The 24,576-nt window shown below is 39.5% G+C and overlaps 1 protein-coding gene across 1 annotated transcript; it reads right to left on the reverse strand.

Annotated features, from left to right (window-relative positions):
• Nucleotides 1–15,254: 15,254 nt before the first annotated feature.
• LOC108955503 (probable inactive poly [ADP-ribose] polymerase SRO5) lies at nt 15,255–16,916 on the reverse strand. Its single transcript, XM_018863439.2, has 4 exons — nt 16,351–16,916; nt 15,639–15,880; nt 15,391–15,527; nt 15,255–15,281 (listed from the first exon to the last, which is right to left on the reverse strand). The coding sequence occupies exons 1-4, from the start codon at nt 16,914–16,916 to the stop codon at nt 15,255–15,257; spliced, it is 972 nt and encodes a 323-aa protein (XP_018718984.2).
• Nucleotides 16,917–24,576: the final 7,660 nt, after the last annotated feature.

Genomic DNA, 24,576 nt, shown 5'->3' on the forward strand with positions numbered 1-24,576 from the left:
TCGACAATCTCTAGCAAAGTGGCCCTCCTTGCCACAGACGTAACATCGTCCACTACGTCTTTGGCCATCGCGTCGCTTGGCTCCCCTTGCTCGAAGGCTCGACTCTCTTGGACGCTTTTGCCATCCTTCATGAGTTGGTTGCTTTTGCCATTCGACATGGCTTTTCCTGGACTTGCCTTCGCCTCTAGCTCTTGAACCCTCTTTTATCATTGAAGATGGCACTTTCTTCTTCCTTAACCGAAACCTTAGACATTTGACTATCTAAAGTCTCTTGGTTAGCCAGAATATTCTCTAGATCGGTTAATAGTTTCCATCCATGAGTAGCTGTAATAATACCGTTATATTCCGGCTTTAACCCGTGAATAATAATTCTTCTCATTCTCTAGATCGGTTAATGTTGGTTGAGTTGCCACGCCTCACGTCGCCGTTCCAGCTCTGTTCCGCCATCCAGCAGCCTTGTTCGCCTCTGTCCAACATCGTGAGCCGTTGCCAAAGCCCATTCAACCGCCGTGGACTGCCCCTTCAAGCCACCAAAGTCTCCACCGGTCCTTGCCGCCTCATTCAACTCTTGTTTCCTTCTTTTGCAGCCAAGAATAGAAGCTTTCTTGGTGGGTTTCCAGCAAGCTTGTAGGCCCAATTTGAGGGTGTTTCGGGCCTCAAAACCTAGGCATGCTTTGAGAAGAATTGTCCCCCACAACGTTCCTATCGGTTTGATCCAACCCGCTCGTTAAACAAGTGAGTTTTGCTCACTAAGCCTTAATTAGTAGGTTAATGACGCTTAGTGGCTAATTAGTTTCGGTTAAGTATGTTTAGGTGGATAGTTAAATGTAATTAGTGAAATTAGATTAGATAACGGTGCATGTTAGGTGGTTAGTCATTGTAGTTAGTGAGTAAATAGACTCGAATAATGATTAAACAAATCTCGGAATTTTTCTGGGTTCATTTCGGCGTCCAATTCGGCTATAATGGGCCTAAATTGGATTTATTGCAATTATCAACATTTATTTAATATTTTCTGCAATTATTTATTTATTTAATTATTTCCGAAAATTCAATCGGGATGGCCGGTTACCGGAATTTCATGCTGAGTATAGTGATACTTTCTATTTATTTAATTGAGTGATTGAGTGTGCAAATTGAATGAAATTAGTGTGAGTGGGTATTTATTCCAGAATTTGGATAAATTGGGTAATTGAGTGGAAAATTAGCGAGCGTTGGTCTACAGCGCAAAAATATATGGTGGGCTATATAAAGTGGTGAGAATTGTGAGAGTGAATTAATTATATTTTTGGCTAAGACCAATCGGATACTATTTGAGAAAGAAAGTTATATTATGTGGCTCGAGAGACCAAGAGTGTCATCCTAAAGAATACATGTGACTCGTTGATTAAATAAATCACCCGTGAATAGCACGTGGCTTGGTAATTAGTACGTCACCTTAAAGAATGCACGTGGCTCGGTGATTTGGTATATCGCCTTAAAGAATGCACGTGGCTCGGTGATTATATACGTCATCTTAGAGGATGCACGGGGCTTGGTGATAGACATGTCATCTTAGATAATACACGTGGCTTGGTGACTAGTTATATATTATCTAGAGATTGAATAATATGAATTAATATGACCGGGATGGTCTGACTAACATGTAATTGACGAGGTCGATTGATCAATGATTCGATCTGTTGGATTGGGTATAATGTCTATCAGTATTTATGAATTGAACTGATTTGGAGGAAAGGACTGAGGCCAAGGTAAGTCCTTTGACTCGTGTTGTGCTTTGGTAGCCTTAGTGCGTATTGGCTTCCTAATCGAGTCTTAGGGGGTAGAACTAATTGAGACGTTGTCTCATTGGTTATTGTATAACTATTTTCAGGTCCTTAGATGGCATTGGTGAAGGACTAAAGGCCCGAAGAGTAGAAGGTGAAGCCTGAAGAATTGACAGTCCTGTTTGACTAGTTAGTCATAGGACGATTCTCTTTTGATGGAAGTTGATTCATTTCTGCAAACTTTGTTTTATGAACTGGTGGTTTAAAACTTGACTTAACACTTCGCTTTGTATATATTTGCAATATATATAAGTGTGGTTGCTTTTAAAGTGTGAAGAATCTGAGTCCTACTTTTCTATCCTATTGTTTTATTGTCTGGGAATTGTTTTATTTGCTTCCGCATGCGTATATTAAAATGAATAAGTCGGCGATGCATCCTAGGACATCGCTATTAATCGACCAGTTGAGGGATGGGTGCGTGCCTAAGGATCGAGGCGTGACATTTGAAATATCTGCCAATTGACTTGAAATAATGCCCAGCACTACTCCAAGAAACCTTGATCCTCGACCAATCGATCACAGTCCCTGACTGTACATTGGCAGAACTTCAACCTATTCTGGTCCTTGACCATTTGCGCACGAACAATGGTCCTTGACCACCGTCTTCACAAACTACGCTCCGGAAGACTTGACTCACGGTCCCTGACAACCATGCTTTCAATCCCAGATAACCTTGCTCTAATACCAATTATTGAATATCGGAATCGCATAGCTCTAATAACACTCTCACAAGAGAAACTCTTTAAGGAAGGAAATGAATATACTACTTGCTGAAAAAAAAAAAATTTAACTCTTTATTCTAAAACGATTACAAGACTCGTTTATATATAGGCTTAAAGCATGACTCTTAACATTCCTTAGATATATGAAAAGACATGTCTAAATAAATAGTAATAAATACATGATGTCTAAATAAATAGTAATAAAGACACTTTAATATGTGTGCCGAAACGAAAGAGCCTTTCAACCAAAATACGAGAGATAGGCGGTGATATATTCAATACCACCAGGTAACCTGCCCTGAATCACAGCTAGACTCAAGACGAAGTTCTCCTTGATGAGGTGGTGGACCTTGTCTCCCTCACTTAGTTCCATCAACCTGCCGCCGAAGAACAGCAACGGAGGAGTGCCAGATTGATCGGCAGAGACAACACTCTTGCAATTGGAGACGGACGAATTCGGATCCTGATCGGCCATTGAATCGTCCCGAGGTGGACAGTTGAGATCATTGCCACATGGCTGAATTTGCCTGAGACTACATCTGAGGTGGCGGTGTGTACAGTGAGTGAACGACATTCATGTGTATAGTGCGCCATACTTTGCCGAAGACAGAAGTTCCAAAGAACTGCGTTACAAGAAAAAAACGAAGCGATTCACAAAAAAAATTTCCTACTACTAAAACAAAAAAACTACGGCAAAATTGGTACGGATTGAAGAAAGACCAATTGAAACATGGAACGAATGAAGATCCAAAGCATTAAGTCATGGAGGGACCGCAATTGCAAAACAGGGCGTGTCGAATTGCCAACCAAAAGTACTAAACGACAGATTCTCAAGGTCTGGTCGTAGAATGATGCAAGGAAGATGAAAACAAAAAGATCCATGAACACAAAATGAGATTGTCGAAAACTAATACTCAGCAACACGGGTACGCGTCTCCGGAAGCTTATAGAGGCTTTCAGGAGATCAAATTCTGTGGACTTCAAGAAAGATTCCTATCAAAGGAAGGAGGAGGATTCGTACGTGATTTCTTGAACGAGGGAATCGGAGGTTGGTCGGCGTGTGTGCGTAACGTCTGCGGTGGAGTGGGCGTGTGACTGGCGAGATTTAAATGAGAGTAGGGTTTAAAGTTTATTTTGCTTGAATATTAAGAGGAAGAGGCGAGCTTGGGTTTATAAGAGGAGGACATTGAAGAAGAAAACCAGCAGAACAGCCTTCGCTCTCTTGCCTCACACACACACCCACCCGCACAAGTATTGTATCGAAGATCTCCTTCGTTTTTCTTCTTTTTCTTCTTCTTCTTCTTCTTCTTTTATTTTTTTTTATTTTTTTATTTTTTTTATGGCTTCGGCTGTTAACGAGTGCTCTGAAACACTTGTTGAATATTACGCAAAGTCTTCATTTAAAAAAAGAATATTACGTAAAGAAAATTTGTCATTTTCAAACACAGTCTTCCTTGTGTTTTACGTGATCAGGAAGTTGAAAATGAAATTCCTTCTTTATCAGGTAAGATTAATGAATACTGTGAATGCAACAAGTTAGCAAAATCGGCTTAATAATTGTTATAGAATCTATTGGTGAAACATGAAAGGTAGATGATTTTACACCTCATAACGTTTTCATAATCAATACAAAATCAATCGGCGGAACATGCAAGGCATCGCAGCTATTTTAAAACTAAAATCTATTGGTGAAACAGGAAAGGTAAAATATTTAAGAATGAGAGCGTGACGATTATCGTTTATTTGTAAAATTAATTACATCTCCAGATACTTCTCATATATTACTAGGCGTTAACAGTTTCAAGTTCCGTACAAGTTCCACCTGAGACCTAAAACCTAACCGTTGGAACACGTCATTTTGTGGAACCTAAAATCTACCTCACACACCTTAGAATTTAGAACCTACCCTACACACCTTGGAACCTGTCATATGTTCTAGGGTCTACTTAGATTCCAACTATATTATTAATTGAACGATTATAGTGAATAATCACTTTTAATGACAAACACTTACTTTTCGCTGATCACAATTTATATTTAGACACACAAAGAATATGAAGTATTAATAAAGTAAAAGTCTTAGTTGAAACAAGTTCTCTAATTTTTGAAATCTGAAACCTACACCAGATACCTTAAAACCTAGAACTGGACAGGTTCCCACTGATCCGATTCTTCAGTTCCAGATATCCTATCTAGTTCTCCGGTTGTAGGTTTACCCTGAAACTATGCTGACCTCTATATATTACAACCTAAATAAGCATTCTATTAGTGAGTGTCGGAATTATGATGAGGAAGTAAACACGAAAATATCCTTTCATATTATTGACAATCGGTGTACTAAAAGTGAAAAATGTACGTATATTTTTTATTAAGGAGAAGCCAAGATTGCCATTTAGCTTAAAGTAAACAAAAGTAACGTGTCAAATACTAATCAATACTAATGACCAAAAAGAAATTTAAATGAAAACTAATGCATCACTTTTTTCGAATTTCTTTGGCTAAATCGCATTATAACTAGTTATTTGCTAGTTACATGTCAAATTTTTCAGTATTATTTGTCTCTTTCAATGCATGCGGACATCTAACTCGTTGCCTATGGGGAGAGAATGGACGTTTCTTGAAACGGAAAAGCGAAATGGGTGGTTGAGAGTGAGAAAAAGGAGTATCGAGAAATAACAAGAAAATTGGTTCATAGATAAGCGACTTAGGTGATATGGTTCATCTTCAACTATACGATAATCTTTTAACGAAGAACTTATGAACAAATTGAGCTGTTCAATGAAAAAAGAATGATTAAAGTAACCATTCATAGATAAATTTCTCGAATATTGACGAGCTATGAAGGAGGGCGTATATAAATTCACTTATTTAATTATCGAGTTCCATGCAATTAAAATAATATTGGGTCCACTATTGTTGTCTTTCGTTTTGCAATGAGCAATTTCCCTTGAACTCACTATATTCATCAATAATTTGACAAAATATTAGGTTTATACCTTCGCTTTTATTTATTTATTTATTTGCATAGCAAAGTTATATTTATGAAATCCCCCCCCAAAAAAAATGATGTCAAAAAGAGGTAACAGAGAATTATGTCCGAAAAAGAAAAATAATATGTTCTCTTCTTGGCGAGCAAGAAAATCAGACTGCTTAAAACGGAAGGACAATTATTACTCATCCATTTAAGATAGGTCTATTACATCATTTAAAGAAGGAATAGAATTAAAACATGGGATAAGGTCTATTATATTAGTTAAAGAAGGAATATAATTAAAACATGGGATAGGGTTTATTTAATCAGGTAAAGAAGGAACAAAATTAAACCTTGGGATAGCTTCAGAGCTGTCAAGTGGCAACTCCAGAAATCTCCCTCCACCATATTAACGTCAACTTTCGGATTAGAAACTCAGACAGTAGATTGGAAAAATGTAAGAGATCACCGGCACGAACAATTTAACTTTCTACAATGTACAGTATGGCTTTGGAAAATATAAGGAGCGGTTTTGATTTTCGAGAAAAAATCGAGGGATCACCGATAGCATTATTGCTTTAAATAATTCTCATCTCATCTGGCCGAGACTATAAGCGAAGTGAGGAGCATAAATGAAGTAAGATCAGTGCACCTTCTTGCAATAGAAATTGACGCAGATGATACTTATTTGTTTCTTCATTTGTTACGTGGAAAATTAACGATTTTAAAAACATTTTTCTAAAAAAATCTCTTATGTCACTCAAAATAAGCAATCAAAACAAAATTACTTTCATTACAAACAACAATTTATTTCTAAATATTTTCATGAAAAATAGAAATATTTATTATTTATTAAATTTTGTAAGTGATATAAGAGATAATATTTAAGAAAATTTCTGAATTATTCATTTTAGGGAAAAAAAAAACGCCCCCTGAAAGTTTTTTGGAGCATTTAAAAAGCAAAGGTCTAAAAGGCGGGTTTAGGTGCAAGAGATTGAGTACCGCATGGTTCACGGACCATTGAATATAATGGAAAATAGAAATATTTATTATTTATTAAATTTTGTAAGTGATATAAGAGATAATATTTAAGAAAAATTTCTGAATTATTCATTTTAGGGGAAAAAAACACGCCCCGAAAGGTTTTGGAGTATTTAAAAAGCAAAAGGTCTAAAAGGCGGGTTTAGGTGCAAGATATTGTGCACGCATGTGTGATATCCCGATTTTCCAATTCTATTTTCAATAAATTGAGACGGGCATTTCGTTGGCACGCATATAGTTATTTTCCTTGAGTCGGCCACTCATGTGAAAGCTAGTCTATCGAGTGAAGGTGTGACATCCCGATTTTCCAAGTCTATTTTCAATAAATTGAGACGGGCATTTCGTTGGCACGCATATAGTTATTTTCCTTGAGTCGGCCACTCATGTGAAAGCTAGTCTATCGGGTGAAGTTCGTAGAGTTTATAATGCATCGACTCGAGAATTTGATCGTAAGCGACCTTCGACCGAGCTAATCTGCAAGGGTCATTACGGCACAAATAAAAATCGATTAGAGACCGGAGATAGGTTGAATCGACAGAGGCATGTGATCGAGTGTGGGTGATTCCACCAGATCGCACCATTCTCGTCGATCGACACTTGGACCGACTTTTCTATCGATTGGGTACTTCGTTGTGTTCGTATTTGAAACATGAGATTACCCCGACAACCGAAAGTCGCAAATGTTTCAAAGATGTACATTGTGGCTTGAGATGATCAACCATATGTCAAATGCATAAAAATCTCTAAAGGCTACCCGGTAGGTTGGGCCGCGCTAGTATCGTGCTAAAGTGAAATTAACGGTGGAATTGAGATCGAATTCAGAAATTGGAAGTCTGGGTGTGTCACAAATCGTTTTAGGATCATTAATTCATCTTTGGAAGATTTTTCATCTACGCCGAGTATTTCGGCAAATTAATTAGAGAATGGCTAATTTGGCTCGAGAAATTAGTAGGCCCGTCTTTGGTCACGCTTTTGGGACTTAAGTTGGTTCTATGACAAGTGAAGATGTGAATTGAAGTGTGGTGATGTTGGATTAATTTTATGATCTTAAATTTGATTCAATTGGAAGAGAATTGATGAGAATTGAAGAAATTGATTGTCAAGATTGGACGGCGGAAAATGGAATTCAACCGGTGGAATAAGGTTGTGGGAGTTTTGAGTGAGTGGAGTATGACGTCATGGATGATGTGGTGGCGCCATTTTGTGAGATTAAAGAAAAAGAAAAAAAAGGGAATGGTCCCATCTCTCTCTCTCCTTCTTCTCTCTTCTTCCTCTCCATTTCCGTTGGTTTCTCCTCCATCTTCATTGTGCGAAGACCAGAAAAACAATTGCAGAGGAGAAGCCGGAGTAGTCCTTCGCCGCCCCCTCCGCCGCTCGTCGCCGCCGTTTGTGCCGCCGTCCGCTCGCTCGCCGTCTAGGTCGCCACTCCGCCTTAGCCCGTTTCCCCAGCAGATCTGAGATCTCTTGCAGCAGCTGACCGGGACCAGCCGAGCTCGACGCCGCCGCCCGTCGCCGGAGCTCGCCGCCGCCCGTGTCGTCCCGCACCCGCGCGCCCGTGCGTCGCCCCGCACGCGCCTCGCCTGGACCGCCGCCTCCGTCTGCCCCTGCTCGCGTATTTCAGGAGCTGCCGGAGCTCCCTCCGACCACCGTGAGGCCTCGCCTGGCCGCCGCCTCGCCCGTCCAAGCCCCGCCGGTCCTCCTCCGCCGTTCCTCCGCCCGAACCGGCGCCGGATCCGCCTCCTCCGGCCCCAAATCAGTGATTGGAAAAATGGGTATGGCAGCCCATGTTTGGCCCGTTTTGGCCGGCTTCCCGAGCCCGGATGCTCGGCCCGCTTTGAGGAAAGTCGGTCCCCTCGTCGTCCCCGTCGTTTTGGTCCGCTCGCTACGCTAATCCGGGAGCAGCTTAACTCACTAAACCTCGATTAGACGGTTAATGATGCCTTAAGTGTGCTTAGTCTAAGTTAAGTAAGTTTAGGTGGTTAGATTAGTTTATTTGGTTGATGATTATATTAAGATGTTTAATTAAGTTAAAGTGTGTTTAGTTTAAAGTTAAATGTGTTTATTTTTAATATAAAGCCTTGATGTGACATAATAGGGTTTTAATTTTGAATTATTTAATTGCTTCGAAATTCTGAAATTTATAATATTATATTAATTCCGAAATTATTAAAATATTATTATAAAAAAAAAACGGAAAAATTATTTTTGATCCCTATTGTTGTTGAATTTCGTGCCGATTGTTCTTTGTGTATTCGGATTTTGAAATGATGATTGGATATTATAAATCGAGTGTGGATTGTGAAAAATATGAATATTATTATTTAATTATTTTCGGATTAAATTTAATTATTTATTAAATTCCGAAAATTTCGTTGGAACCTTATTCTCTCAGAATTTCGTGCCGATCGTTGCTGTGTATTTAGAATTAGAATTTGATGATTGATTGTGGCAAATGGAGTGTTATTGTGATAAATAGGGATGCTTTATAAATCCTAAGTGTAGAAATTGATGGGAGATTGGCTGTGATGTACCACCTAGGAAAGGTCGTGCCTAGTGAGGCCGTGATGTACCACCTAAGAAAAGTCGTGCCCAGTGAGGCCGTGATGTACCACCTAGGAGAGGTCGTGCCCAGTGAGGCCGTGATGAACCACCTATGAGAGGTCGTGCTCAGTGAGGCCGTGATGTACCACCTATGAGAGGTCGTGCCCAGTGAGGCCGTGATTGACCACATATGAGAGGTCGTGCCTAATAGGGCCGTGATGTACCACCTAGGAGAGGTCGTGCCGAGTGGGGCCGTGATTGCCACTGTTTGTTAAACCTTCTTATAGGGCCGTGATTGAGAGCAATGATTGATTTGCTAGAATGACATGTAATCGGCCAAGTCGATTGATCGCTGAAATGATCCAAGTGGTTGAATTGTTTGATAATGTGATTGTGCCATGATTGTTTGGTTATCATAATTGTACGTGGTTGATTTATATAAATTGTGCTAACCCGAGATGAAGGCCGAGGCGAGGTAAGTCCTCCGTGTGATGTGGCTAGGCCACCCGGGCGTATTTTCATTCTAATAGGGGTTTAGGGGTTGAACTTGCCGAGACATCGTCTCATCCCGGTTGTGGGATTAAAATTTCGGGTCCCCGGTGGACGGAGCGACCGAGATAGCTTTGGTTGGCCTTGAGGAGTTGCGAGAGGTGAAGTCATAAGATTGGAGAACGTGTCCGACTTGTAGGTCGTAGGACAATTCATTTTTAAGAGCCGGTCTTTTGTAGACTTTTGGCCGTAGACCTCATCGTTTGTAATTTGTTGAATTAGGAAGTGTTATGTTGTGGTTTTGCTTCTTGCTTTTCTATCCGTGTTTTATTGTCGGGGTTTTATAATACGTTCGCTTGCGCATTAATTAATGTATGGGGTCGGCGACACTACTCCAGGAAGGTCGCATTTGCATGACCATGGTGGGATGTTGGCGCGCTCGAGGTTTAGGGCGTGACAGAAGGCATTAAGAAATTATAATACATCGGACTTGAGAATTTGGCTAGGAAGCGACCTTTCAACCGAGCTAATCTGCAAGGGTCATTACGGCACAAATAAAAATCGATTAGAGACCGAGGATAGGTCGACTCGACAGAGGCATGTGATCGAGTGTGGGTGATTCCACCAGATCGCATAATCCTTGTCGATCGACACTGGGCCGACTTTTCTATCGATTGGGTACCCTATGTCGTATTTGAAATCTTGAGATTACCCCGACAATCGAAAGTCGCCAATGTTTCAAAGATGTACATTGTGGCTTGAGATGATCAACCACAGGTCAGATGCATGAAAATTTCTAAAGGCTACTCGGTAGGTTGGGCCGCGCTAGTATCGTGCCAAAGTGAAATTAATCGTGAAATTGAGATCGAATTCGAAATTGGAAGTGCAGGTGTGTCACAAATCATTTTAGGAACATTGACTAATCTTCGGAAGATTTTTCATGCAAGCGAGTTTTTCGGCAAAATAATCAAGGTATGGCTATTTTGGCTCGAGAAATTAGTAGGCCGCCTTTGGTCTTGCTTTTGGGACTTAAGTTGGTTCTATAGACAAGTGAAGATGTGAATTGAAGCGTGGTGACATCGGATTAATTTTATGGACTTTAATTTGATTCAATTGGAAGAGAATTGATGAGAATTGAAGAAATTAAATGTACAAGAATTGGACCCCGGCGGAAAATGGAATTGAACCCATTGGAATAAGGTTGTGGGAGTTTTGAGTGAGTGGAGTATGACATCATCCATGAGGTCATGGTGGGCCATTTTTATGGGATTAAAGAAAAAAGAAAAGAAAAGGGAATGGTCCCATCTCTCTCTCTCTCTCCTCCTTCTCTCTCCTTCCTCTCTCCCTTCCGTTGGTTTCTCCTCCATCTTTGTTGTGCGAAGATGAGAAAAATGCAAAGAAGAAGCTGGAGTAGCCATGGCCGCCCGTAGCCGCTCGCCGTCCGTCGCGGTCACCGTCCATCCGCGCGTGAAGACCCGCGCACGCTCGCCGGCCCGCCATCGCATTGTCTCCGCTTCACCTCAGCTCGCGTTGCAGCTGCTGCATCAGCTCGTGCCGGAGCCGTTCGGCCACCTCCGGCCACCGTTCGGGCCCCACCTAGGTCCGGTTCGACCCCTCAACCTCCCCCGGTCCTTCTCCATCTCATCCAAGCGCCGGATCTTCCCTTTCTCGACCTCAAACCGCAGCGGACAGCAACTGCAGAAAATGGGTATGGCAGCACCTATTTGGCCCGTTTTGGCCGTCTTCCCGAGCTCGGATGCTCGGCCCGCCTTGAGGAAAGTCGATCCTCGCGTCATCCTCGTCGTTTTGGTTCGCTCGGCTCGTTAGATGGTTAATGATACTTTATGGGTGCTTAGTTTATGTTAAGTGTTATTAGGTGGTTAGTTTAATTTATTTAAGTGTAGATTATATTAAAGTGTTTGATTAACTTAAATTGTGTTTAATTTAAGGTTAAGTGAGTGGTTATATTAATATAAACTGTGATGTGACATAAAGGAATTTACTTTTGATTTATTTAAATATTTCGAAATTGTTTAATAATTTAATAATATTATATTATTCGAAATGATTAAAATATTATTATTTAATTATTTTCGGAATAAATTTAATTAATTATTAAATTCCAAAATTTTATTAGGACCCTAAATTCTCAGAATTTCGTTCGTCATTTCTTTGTGTAGTCAGATTTTGAAATTGATGATTGGATATTATAAATTGAGTGTGAATTGTGAAAGGTATGGATTTTATTTAGAAAATTTCAAGTGTCGAGTTTGGCATTGAAATTGGATTGTTAATAGTTAATATCGTAATTGGATTATGTGAGTGAAATGTAAAGTATCCAAGGATCGGTATCGAATTGTCGTGTGCTAGTTGGAAGGCTCGGGTCGCAGTAGTGGCTAGGCCGATTGGATCCTTATTCTGCTAGAAATGCCGTCAAGAGAATGACGTGGCTTGGTCGCAGTAGTGGCGAGACCGACTGGACCTTTATTCTTCTAGAAATGCCGTCGATAGAATGACGTGGCTTGGTCGCAGTAGTGGCGAGACCGATTGGACCTTTATTCTTCTAGAAATGCCGTAATGTTAGTAGATAGCCGACCCACGAGTAGGCTATGCTCTTGTGTGGCAGTGAATAATAATTGGAATGCGTGCTAAGTGCGATCGTGATTTATATGAAAGTGATGGCGTTCCAATTGTTTGAATTATTATTACTACCTGAGATTGTGTGATAGAAATTGTGCTAACTTGCAGGAAGAAATTGAGGCGAGGTAAGTTCTCTGTGTGATGTGGCTAGGCCATCCTTGGGCGTATTTTCTTTCTAATAGGGGTTTAGGGGGTTGAACTTGCTAAGACATTGTCTCATCCCGGTTGTGAGATTAAAATTTCAGGTCCCTGGTGGACGGAGCGACCAGATAGCTTTGGTTGGCCTTGAGGAGTTGTAGAGGTGAAGTCATAAGATGGGAGAACGTGTCCGACTTGTAGGTCGTAGTACAATTCCTTTTTAAAAGCCGGTCTTTTGTAGATTTTTTGCCGTAGACCTTTGTTTGTAATTCTGTTGAATTATGAAAGTGTTATGTTGTGGTTCTGCTTCCTGCTTTTCTATCCCGTATTTTATTATCAGGGGTTTTATAATACGTTCCGCTTGCGCATTAATAAATGAATGGGGTCGGCGACACTACCTGGGAATGTCGCATTTGCATGACCATGGTGGGATGTTGGCGCGCTCGAGGTTCGAGGCGTGATAGCATGATTCACGGACCATTGAATATAATGGATACTGCTATTTAATGCCTATTTAACTCCATATTTAGTCTTTAACACACACACACACACACACACACACACAAAATACACACACACACACACAAAATCGTTAGTCAAATCAATTTTAAAAATATCTTTTAATAAATTTAATAACACTCATTTTTTTATACTCTCTAAATTTTGATGGATTATTTAATTTCATATGTGCAGTTTATTCCATTGTAAAATTCTCAAATAATATTATTTATGGTCCAAAACAAAGTATATAACTTGGTCTAGTGAAGTAATTTAGGGCCCGTTTGGTTAAGCTTTTAAGGAATGCATTTGCAAAAATGCAAATACCTTTGGGTGAAGGGGGTTTTCCGAAATGCAAATAACGTTTGGTAAAATTTATATTGAGAAACAACATTGGTCTAAATATCGTTTGGTAAAATTTATATTTGTAAATGACTTTTATTAAATTAAAAACAAAACAAAAAAAATTGTTTTTTTTTTTTTAAGTTTGGCCACCAGACTGCCGGATCTAGCGGTCGGATGGCCAAATCTGGCTGCTTGGGTTGTGCAACCTCAAGCGACCGTTCGCCTGGGTCACGTGACCCCGACGACTGTCGCCTAAGGTCGCGCAACAAAAAATCAAACCAAACGCGTATGCATTTGGCCAAGAGGTTTAGACTCCCAAAGCTGAACCAAACAAGGCCTTAATCTTTTCCACAAGGCCACAAGTATAATTCACATCGTCAACAAACTCCAAACGACTCATTGTTTAGCTAGGGCATACCTCGTGTAGCGAGATTTCCTAGTTACTAGCATTTGGGTGAGACTGTGGTGATGGGCATATCAATCTTGGACCTTCCAATCGTAGGCGGTGCAAAATAATTATGGCTCAAATTAAATATCTGGTACAGTGTGGTGCCCCAAATCAGGCAAGTTTCTGAAGGTACCTATCAAAGCATCAGCGACTATCCATTGCTAAGTTACTTAATTAAGCAACGTATTAGAGGATTTAAGATTATGACATCTCATCAACACAACCTTTTTTTTTTATTATAATTTGGTATTTGATATTGATAATTTAATTTGACGAATTAATTAAGGATGTAAGGGCGGTGTCATTGGTTAGGTTTCGTCAAAAATAAAATACAAAAACAAAAAACAGCAGCTACTTGAATCTTCGATAAGTTGTGCCATGAATGGTGCATCCTAATTAGCAAATACCTTATTCATTCTTATATTATTCCTTCTTTTTCTGCTGGAAATTGTTATTTTCCTCAGATTGGGAAAAGTATTCTATCATTATACTATTTCTCAACAAAAAAAAAAAAAAACACCAAAGCTGGCTGCATCAATCTAACTAAGGCATAACTTCTCCTAAACTTTCCTAGCTCAAGCACCATCCCACCATTTTTATCGAGGCTTGCCACAGAAATTTAAGGATGTGTTTGTATTATGAAATGTCATTAGATGGAAATGTAATTTTCTCCTACGTAATCATGCAAATCATACAATAAATCTCCCATTTTACATGAGGAAACAAACAGCAATGTGACAAGGGATCCCGTAGAAAACTGCAGTTGAGGACACTAAGCAAACAAAAATTCAGAAAGGCGAGCCTATTATATATACTCCAAAGGTCCTCATAACTTCCGGAAACAAACAGTCAATGTGACATAGGAACTGGGATTAAAGTACTGCTGATGATCACAAGCAAACACAAATTTTCCAAAAGATCAGCAGATTATTCAAATTCCGAAGGAGTCTTTTTCCTATCTATAATTCCAGATGGACCTCCTCCACATCTTGTATACCATCGCCTCCCACTGTTGGGTGTTAGGAACTCATCAAAACGAAAACCGATCTTATTAGCACGCCTCACATCTCATTCATATTCCAATCCATCCATGGTCCCATAATCAGCTGCTTGACTCTCCAAATTGCTGTAGAACAGAAAAAATTATCCTCCCTTCTGTTGTGTATACCTATGCTAAACTGATGTTTATTCTCTAAAGAATGATACTCAATCCACGACCGAAAACTGAGAGAGAGAAGTGTGTTGGGGGGTGGGGGTAGCGGAAAAAAATGGCGATAACCCTAATTCCAGAACAATAACCCACCCACCCACCCATAAAAAATAAAAAAAAAAAAAAAAAAAATCAACAATTATTACTATTCTGCCATAATTCCTCAAAGCGATTTTAGTTTTCATCCTCAACTCAATGCAAAACAATCATCAAAATTATATTCTGATGCAACCTAACCTCTCTTTATCCACGGCTTGACATCAAAGGCATAGATGTGCGTTCGAACTACTATTTATTAAAGGGATTATGATCCATACCTTAGTTTTGAATTTTTCAAAAATTCCATTCAGCAACCTATCCCCTGCTATTTCCCTGAATTTTTGTATCAGCTCATGCCTTGAATCTTACTCTCCTGGAAAATGATGATAATGTGTTAACCTATTTTCAAAATTAGACGTAAGCAGAAAACAAGGCTTGAAAACCAAGAAGTAAGTGATGAACAATGTTGACGTGGCACTTACATTGAAGTCCTCAAGATACTTGGAGATCAAATTGACATGAGATGGAGGTAAGACCTTCGAGAGCTCCGAAATCATTATCGGAAATGGTATCCAAGGGCAAGTGGATTTTGGTGAATTCTCCGGAGTTGTCAAGCACCCTATTTTGTATTCATCTCACAAATCATTAGACACGGTTGAAAGAACCAACAAAATCAAACACACAAACATGGTCAATGCAAAAATACAAATTAGAACGAAAATTTTGTTACCTTTTGAGCAACAAGAGGCTTTAAAGCTGATAATGTACTCCGGCAATACATGAGTATTCAAGTGAGTGCTCCAAATAATGTATCTCCTAGGAGATGATAAGTTGTCGACTCCTGAGTCGTACTGCTCTGAACTAGGATGAAATTGTTCCAAGTTAGGATTGATAAGCTCTAATTTCCCCAGTATAACCCGGCAAAGCAAGAGATGCCTCAAGCCATCTTCATCGATAGGAGCAGATTTAACACTACCAAAGCATTACAAAGAAACTATCTAAGGCCAATGTCATCGCGTGCACAACATATTAACGTGAGCCAAAAAACATGGTCGTGAAACATACTCATTCTACAAATTTACCCGATCATAGCTTAAAAGAAAAATACAATAACAAGCTAAATCAACATTTCTTAGTCATATTACCATTTTCCAAATAGTATCTCAAAATTATTTATGCAATTTAATAAGGGCGGATTCAACATTGCCAAAACATTACAAAGAAGCTAAGGCCTATATTATCACATGCACATCATTCTAATTTGAGTCAAGAACAATATGCTCGAGAAATATACTCATTGTATTAGATTTAATCGATCATAGCTTGAAAGGGAAATACCCAAACGCGCTAAATTAACATATGTCCATGATTTTACCATTTTTCAAAGAGTATTTCTCAGTTATTTACGCAATAAAAAGGGAAAAGAAAAGGAATTCCGGTACCTTTCGAGGGGACTATCGTAAGGACCAAAATAAACTCCACAACCATACAAGCCGTGGGTCTCAGCCTTGCCACTGAAGCCAAATCCGTAGGACAAGATCTTGAGTACCTCTTCCTTCGAGGTAGCATACCATGCGTACTTCACATTGGCAGTGTTGTCCCCGCCTTTAATCTGCACTGCCTGTGAGTAAACTTGAAACGCTTGGGCCCGTCCTTTCGCCGAGACACTAGAGAAGCAATTCTTGTGGATTGCCACCAAGGTGACTTGCACCCCAAGTGCAGCTAGCCTCGAGATGAATCTCTCCTTGATAAGCCGGTAGTTCTCGTCTCCCTCGCCGAGTTCCATCAACCCATCACCGATGAACAGTGATGGAGGAGTGCCAGATTGGCCGGCTGAGACGGTAATCTTGCAATCGGAGACAGACGAATTTAGATTCTGATTGTCCATCGGATCTTCCTGAGCTGGACGGTTGAGATCAATCGCCGGACGGTTGAAATTGCTAGCTACTGCTTCAGGAGTGGCGGTGTGTTCAGTGGGTGACTGACATGGATGCGTATAGTGCGCCATTCTAGACTGAAGACGGAACGTCCCAAAATACCGCGTTACAAAACGAAGCGATTCACAAAAATTTTACTACTACTTATTTAAAAAAAAAAAAAACTACCGTAAAAATGGTATAGATTGAAGAAATAATAATCAAAACACATAATGAATTAAGATCCACAGCTCTCAGTCGATGGAGTCGCAGTTGCAAAACCAAGCCTTGCAAATTGCCAGCCAAAAGCAATAAACGACAGATTCCCAAGGTCTAAGAATTGGAAAACAAACAGAGCGACTGAACCCGAAACAAGAAAGTTAAAAATCTAACTCTCACCAACTCAGGTACGCATCTCCCGAATCTTATGGAGGCTTTCAGGAGATAAAATTCTATGGGCTTCAAGGAAGATTCCGATCAAAGCAACAAGAAGGACTCGTACCTGATTTTTGGAATGAGAGAAATGGAGGTTGGTTGGTGTACGTGCCTAACGTCTGCGATAGAGTGAGAGTAGGATTTAAAGTTCTTTTTGCTTGAATAAGAGGAAGAGGCGTGTTTGAGTTTATAAGAGGAGGATTTTAAAAGGAGCAGCTTTCTCTCTCATGCCTCTCACACGCCCACCTGGATTGTATCAACGATCTTCTTGACCTGTCTGTTTTATGCATGATCGGGAAATTGAAATTGAAAATCTTTCTCTAACGGGTAAGATTAATGAATACCGTAAAAGCATTGGTTAAAAAGACCGGTTTGATAATCGTTATAGAATCCATAATTGAAACACGAAAGGTAATATGCTTACGCACATGAACGTGACGAGAACTTTTGATACTAGAATCTATTGGTGAAATGGGAAAAGTAAAATAGTTCTGATTGAGGGCCCAACGATTATCACTCGGAATTAATAAAGCCTCCAAAATAAATATTCAATTGGTGGATGCCGGAGTTATGACGAGAAGTTAAGCGAGACTACTTCGTTTTGTATTGTTGGCAATTTGTGTACTAAAATTGAAAAATGTACATATTAATGTACATATTTCTTTTGAATCCGGGAGAGGCCAAGATTGACATCTAGCTTAAAGTAAACAAAAGTGACCTTGTCAAATTCTAATGAGTACTTCAGTCGGTGCATCGCAATCTTTTTTTAAAAAAAATTTCTATGGTTAAATGGCTGTATAACTGGTTATTTGCTAATTACATGTCGCATTCTTTAGTATTATTTGCCTCTTTCGGTGCATCAAATTCGTTGCCTATGAGGAGTGATCAGACATTTCTTGATAAGGAGAAGCGAATGGATGCTTGATAGAGAGAAACAGAGACGTCGGGAAATCACTACAAAGTTGGTTTATAGATAATTTAGAATAATTAAAGTGATTTCGTAGACAAATTTCTGAACACATTGAGCTGTTCAATAATTAACAATAGTTAAAGTAATTTCTTAGACAATTTTCTTGAGTAATTACCGTCATATTATTTCTTTATAATTTATATGAGCTATAAAGTAAGGTGCATGTAAATTCACTTATCTAAGATATAGTTCCCTGCAATTACAATAATATTAGAACCACTATTGTCCTCTTTCATTTTGCAATGAGAAAAATGAATATACCGGTTCCCTTGAACTCACTTTATTTATTGATAATTTGGCATAATATTATGTTTATTCCTTTGCGTTTCCCCCAATATGTCAAACAGAGGCAAACAGAATTTATGTCCGAAAAAGAAAAAAAAAATATGTCCTCCTCTGGGTGAGCAAGAAAATCAATCTTCTTAAAATGGAAGGGCAATTATTATTCTTCCATTTAAGATAGGTTCACTGCATCAGCTAAAGGAGGAATATAATTAAAACATGGGATGAGATTTTTACATTAGTTAAAGAAGGAATAGAATTAAATCATGGGATAGGGTTTATACATCAGGTAAGAAAGAACCTCCTATAGAGGTACATCATGTTTTATTAAATGATAGAATAAGGATAATAAATTTATTTATTTTTTTGTCGAAAAAGATAGTAAATTTACAACGTTAACTTTTTCACTCAGATTCGGCCCTTTTTCGCTATTAAAAAAAAAATTAGTTGAAACATGGGATAGGTTTAGCGCTGTCTAGCTGCAGCTCTAAAAATCCCCTTCACCACGCATCTGTGGACTTTGTAAGAAAGGACTTCGCTATATATAAAAAATCGAAAACTGTAACTCACTATCTCAATTCAAATAAATATAAAAAGATCTTAAACCTCAGAATGCTTCTCGGAAAATCAACTTTGTTAAAAAGTACTTCCAATTTCCAATTTTTTTATTATACTTTGCAAATAATATGAAGCCAATTTTCAACGTCTAATACAAGGAAATTATGAAATACATATATGAGAAAATGTCTCACATACAACTCTATCTTCCAAGTTTAAGTGTTGAGGACCCGGACTTGGGCACTAGGGTCATGTGGGTGCTGGGGACTCATGCAAGGGTGCTGCAATCTCAAACCCAATCTCAAGGGACACGAGTCCAAGCCCAGGGAAGTCGAAGATACATGTTTGAATCTCTTCAGCTAATAACCACAATCTTTGCTCTGCTTCCACTAGGGCCTTTTTCTTTTTCTTTTTCCCATTTTCCAAATCAATAATAGCCCGACTTAAATAAAATGCAACTTCCCTTAAGGACTCAAACAATACGAATGGAAATGCCATCAGTATCTTCAGGAGATTTTTAGTAGTAACGAACAGCATGGCCTATGTCACGCCCCAAACTTCAAGTGCGCGCACATCCCTCGGTGGTCGGTAAAATTGTGACGTCCCAAGACGCATCACCGACCCATTGATTTTATTGCACATGCAGAAGCGAAATAAAAACCCCTAATAGTAAACAACATGGGATAGAATAGCAGGATACAAATTTCACAAAACACTTTTATATACAAACTAGGTTTATATACAAAGATCTACAAAAGATTGGCTTTCAAAAAGAAGCTGTCCTACGACCTACTAGTCGGTCACATTCACCGATCCTTTAGACTCCACCTCCACAGGCTCCGGGGGCATCAGGTCCTCCACAGCCCCATAAGGAGGGTCAGCTGCACCCTCGCTTAGAACGGCATTGACCACAACGGCGGGGATATCAAATCCCTAAAGGGGACCGGCCCTATACCCATTGAGTCCATGGCGAAACCACGCCTTGAATCAATGAGGTACCCTTCGAGGTAGGCCCTCATCAACTCAGACAGTGGTCACAACCAATTCATAGACCCAATGACTCCCAGGAACAAGAATGTCTATGCTCTGCTTAATAACAGCCCGAGGCTAACCAAAACATTCCAAAGGGACCGCCATCTACGGACTTGAAAGGAATGAGCCCACGACGGGGTGAGACAACGTCTCAGCAAGTTCACCCCCTAAACCTCGACTAGGAAGAAAATACGCCTCAAGGCAGCCTAACCACACCACACAAAGACTCACCTCGTCTTAGTTCCTCCCTACACGTCAGCACAGTTCATATACTCAACCATATGCAGTAATAATACTCAATCAATTGGAACGCCACATCTCAAATCTCAAACAACCTCAAGGGTCCCGATTATAAGGTTAAATTGTTATGACGTGTCTCATACCGTGCCACACAATTTTGTCCCATAATCAAGCGCGATTAAACCACTCATTCATGCATTCCAATTTTATCACGGCCTAACGGGCATGGCCTACTCGACATTCGACGATCTTCTAGCGTAACCAAGCATCGTCTCACCCCATTGAGCATGGCAACATCTACCTCGAGATGGCAATACCGAAGAAGCATCGGTCCAAAGTCTACTGCGACCGGCATCCGTTGACCAAGGGCATCCCATATAGGGGCAATGTCCACCCGACTCATATAGAAGACGGGTTCTCACAGCCATTCATGCACCAATCCAATCCCGAGCAAGACATCATACTTTGCACTCAAATATCCCAATTAAAATAATGTACTTGGCCCATTTTCTTCATACTAGAAACATACGGTAAAATAATTATGTATGGGTATACGGTCAATTTGAATCAGAAAAATTGATATCCTCCATTTTGAAATCCCACTATTTGATATAGTCTTTAAAAATGTTTTCATTGTAAAAACTCGACACTTAGTAATTTCTAACTAATTACCAAAATTTCATAATTTTGAAATAAATACTCAAAATCACAATCACCACTCAATTTGCACAAAATAACACCCAATTGCATAAACTAAGCACACCACTACAATCGACATGAAATTCCGGTCACCGGCTATCCCGGTATAATTTCTGAAAAATATTAAATAATTAAATAAATTACAAAAGTAATTAAATAATGCAAATTAAATCCAATAAATGCTAACCTAGGCCGAAAATGCTAATCTAACCACCTAAATGGGCCTAGAAAATTAATGCACCTATCTAGATAAATAATACAATCTATTTAACCCTAATCAATCTATTTTAACCACCTAACATGCATAATTAAACAATTAAATCACTTATCCGAACTAACTAACCACATAATCTCATCTTAGGCTAAGCTAATCAATCATTAAGCATAATTAACCTTCTAAGCAAGGTTTAGTCAGTAAACTCACCAGTTTAGCGGGCTGGTGAGTCCACGGCTACGGCGACACAAAGGTGAGCAATAAACAAGCATGAAATGACACCAACGAAGGTCCGGATGGGCCTAAAAATGGGCCTAGGAGCTTTGAGATGGGCTGAGAGTTGGCTGCTGGTCGCAGGCTACAAGGGCTAATCGAGCAGTTGAACGGCGGGGGAAACGGCAAGGCGAGACGGCAGCAGCTTCAACAGCTCCTAACGGTGGCGGACGGTGGTTGGAACGACAACAGGCGGCGGCCAAGCAAGCTTGACGGCTCAGGACATCGAGCTGGGCTCGCAGGAATAGCACGCAATGGCCCGGGACAAGCGAGACGCGAGCGGGAGGCTAGTGACGGCTCGGGCGAACGATTGCTACTTGAATGGGCGGCATGGGCGGTCGACGGGCTATTGGCTGGTTCCTACTTGCTTTCTCTAGTTTTCTTGAGCTTAAAGAACAACAACCATAGAGAAAGGAAGCCAAGGAAGATGAAGAAGGTTGTTGCAGCTGGAGGGGGCCACCAAAATATCCTAAATACTCAAGTTCCATGCCCCACCAGCCCTTGGTTGTCATCCTCAGCCATTTGCCTTCATCCAAACTTCCTTAGCAAGCCAAGATGGCTGCCCAAATGTTGCACCCCACAAGGCCTACGAATTTTGAACATTTTCCATCCAATTTCACTAAAATTTTCTCCAATTGAGCTCAATTTGGTGTCCATAAATTTGGTCAAGGTGTCCACATCACATTTCACATTTTTCCTTGCCAATTAGTCCAACTCGATTGCTAAAAATGCAACAAAAAACGGCCCTTTAATTTTCCCGGTCCAAAAACACCTAAAATTGATTTTTCACCAAAATCACAGGTTTGCAGAAAAAATTTCAAGGAATGAGTTGATGTTCTTAAAATAAATTGTGATATGACTGAACTTTTAATTTTTGAAATTCGAGTTCAAATTCGCAGTTAATTTCAACCGAACGCGATTTTAACGTGACTTAACCTACTAGGTAGCTTTTAGGAATTTTTAGTGCAATTGATCCATGGTCGATTAATTTTGAGCCACATTGTACATTTTAACTCATTGGCGACTCTCAGTTGTCATAAAAATTTCGAGATTTCAAATACGGACATGAGATACATAAATGACAGAAAAATCGGTCTAATGTCGTTCGACAAGAATTTTGTAATTTGGTGGAATCACCCACACTCTAATCACATACCTCTATTGAATCGACCTATCTCCGGTCTCTAATCGATTTTGACAGTGCTGTATTGACTTTTACAAATTAGCACGGTCAAGTAGTCAATTTCTAATCGAATTCTCAAGTCTATTGTGTTTAAAATCCCTTAATGGCTTCACCTAATAGACTAGTTATCTCATGAGTGATCAGCTCAGAGAAAAGAACTATAAACGCGTCGATGAAAAGCCAAACTCATTCAATTGAAAATAGAATTAGAAAATCAAGATGTCATAGCCTGCTTTTCATGTTGATACAGGAATTCTCTTAAGCAGAGTTTAAAGAACTCTTAGATTTATTATCGGCGCCATTATGGGAGCCAATGGGCCAGATATCCAAGTGGTGTGTCGGGTTTCGGGTTTTTTTTTTTTGCTGAAATTATATGCATTGCTCTACGTTGTTGCTATCAAATAAAATAGTAACTTCATCCACTTCTCATATTACCTTTATTTATATTGGTTTACTTGATTTTCGAAGTCAATAATTGAGCTTAATTTTCATTTTAACTTTTTAGCTTTATCTTTTAAAAAAAATGATTTCGTGTTTTATATTTTCTTAAGAGATTTCTCTCATGAATCAATACATATGGGGTTTGGTGACCTTTATGGACCTATTTTTAAACTTCTTTTTATAAATAAAAATAGAATTTCAGCCAATAAGGACAAGATACTAAAAAGAATAGAATAAAAGAATCAAGGAAACTTGTGAGATGTGGTCATGGGGTGGCTATCTGGTATACTTATGGGTTCTTTCGCTCGAATTATGGCAAATCAGCGCCATTGAGCGATCCATCGTCCGAAGATGTTGACCCTCGACAGAATTGGCCCTCCACTCAATAGAGTCATTTCTACTTTGAAGCAAGCGAGGCTATTGCTCTTTTGTTGATTCATGAAAGTTCATGATTTAGGTGACTTGTCCAACTTTCATTTACGTTGGAAATGATTCATCTTTGTAGTTCGTCACAATATTGGCTGTATTGATTTCATGGATGAACTTGATATATCTAAAGGCGCTCTTCTCTTTCCTCGTCGTTAAAGAGACACAAGTCTTTTGGTCATTCTTTACAAGCCAATTAATATTCTTTTTTGCGCATGACTTGTGGATTAATAAGTTGCTCATTACTAATACTACATTCGAAGCACATGCTTCAGAGAGATTATACAGGTGAAAAAGAAAGAACCTAAAAAAAGGAAACCCCTCTAGAAAAACTACTCAAGTTTCTTTACTTATTACTTGAATTGAAGATACCCTAAAAGTTCGATTCCAATCGGTTTAGGTCGGATAATTTAACACCCCCAGGTGCCATCGTAGACAAAATGTCAAATCGTTGAAATGATCATTAAAAGTGAGTGGCACGGCAATCCCGTGATCACCAAATAGGGTTGCAAAATAGGGTTGCAAAAGAGGAGGACAAATGATCTCTATGGGAATGGAAAGATAAGCATGGATGATCATCTCGTTGAGAAATCAACAGTCGAGAGATCAGTAATCCTGATATTACTTAAAGGGAAAATCTCAAATAATGATCCGAAATGGTTTCATTTTCTAAAAAAAATGACTTAAAGTGAAGTCTATCTTAAATAAGGATATGAAATGGTCATTTAGTCTAAAAAAAGGACCTGACTCACCGACCGGTGAACTGATGCATTTCTAATGCATATTCTGGTGACCTAATCGGGGTATTTTTCGTCCAAAAAAAATTCTCTTTTCATTTTCATTTTTCCCTGCTCATCTTCTCCATCTTAAAAAAAAAACCTCTAGTATCTTGTCGGTGAAGTAATTGCCGACGAGATCGAGCCACTTCAGCTTCTTCAACCCCGCCACCTCCGGCGGCAATGGCCCCATGGACTTGTCATTGCCCAAGTCGAGTTCTTC

Source organism: Eucalyptus grandis, chromosome 2 (assembly GCF_016545825.1).
Source record: "Eucalyptus grandis isolate ANBG69807.140 chromosome 2, ASM1654582v1, whole genome shotgun sequence".
Taxonomy (NCBI): Eukaryota; Viridiplantae; Streptophyta; class Magnoliopsida; order Myrtales; family Myrtaceae; genus Eucalyptus; species Eucalyptus grandis.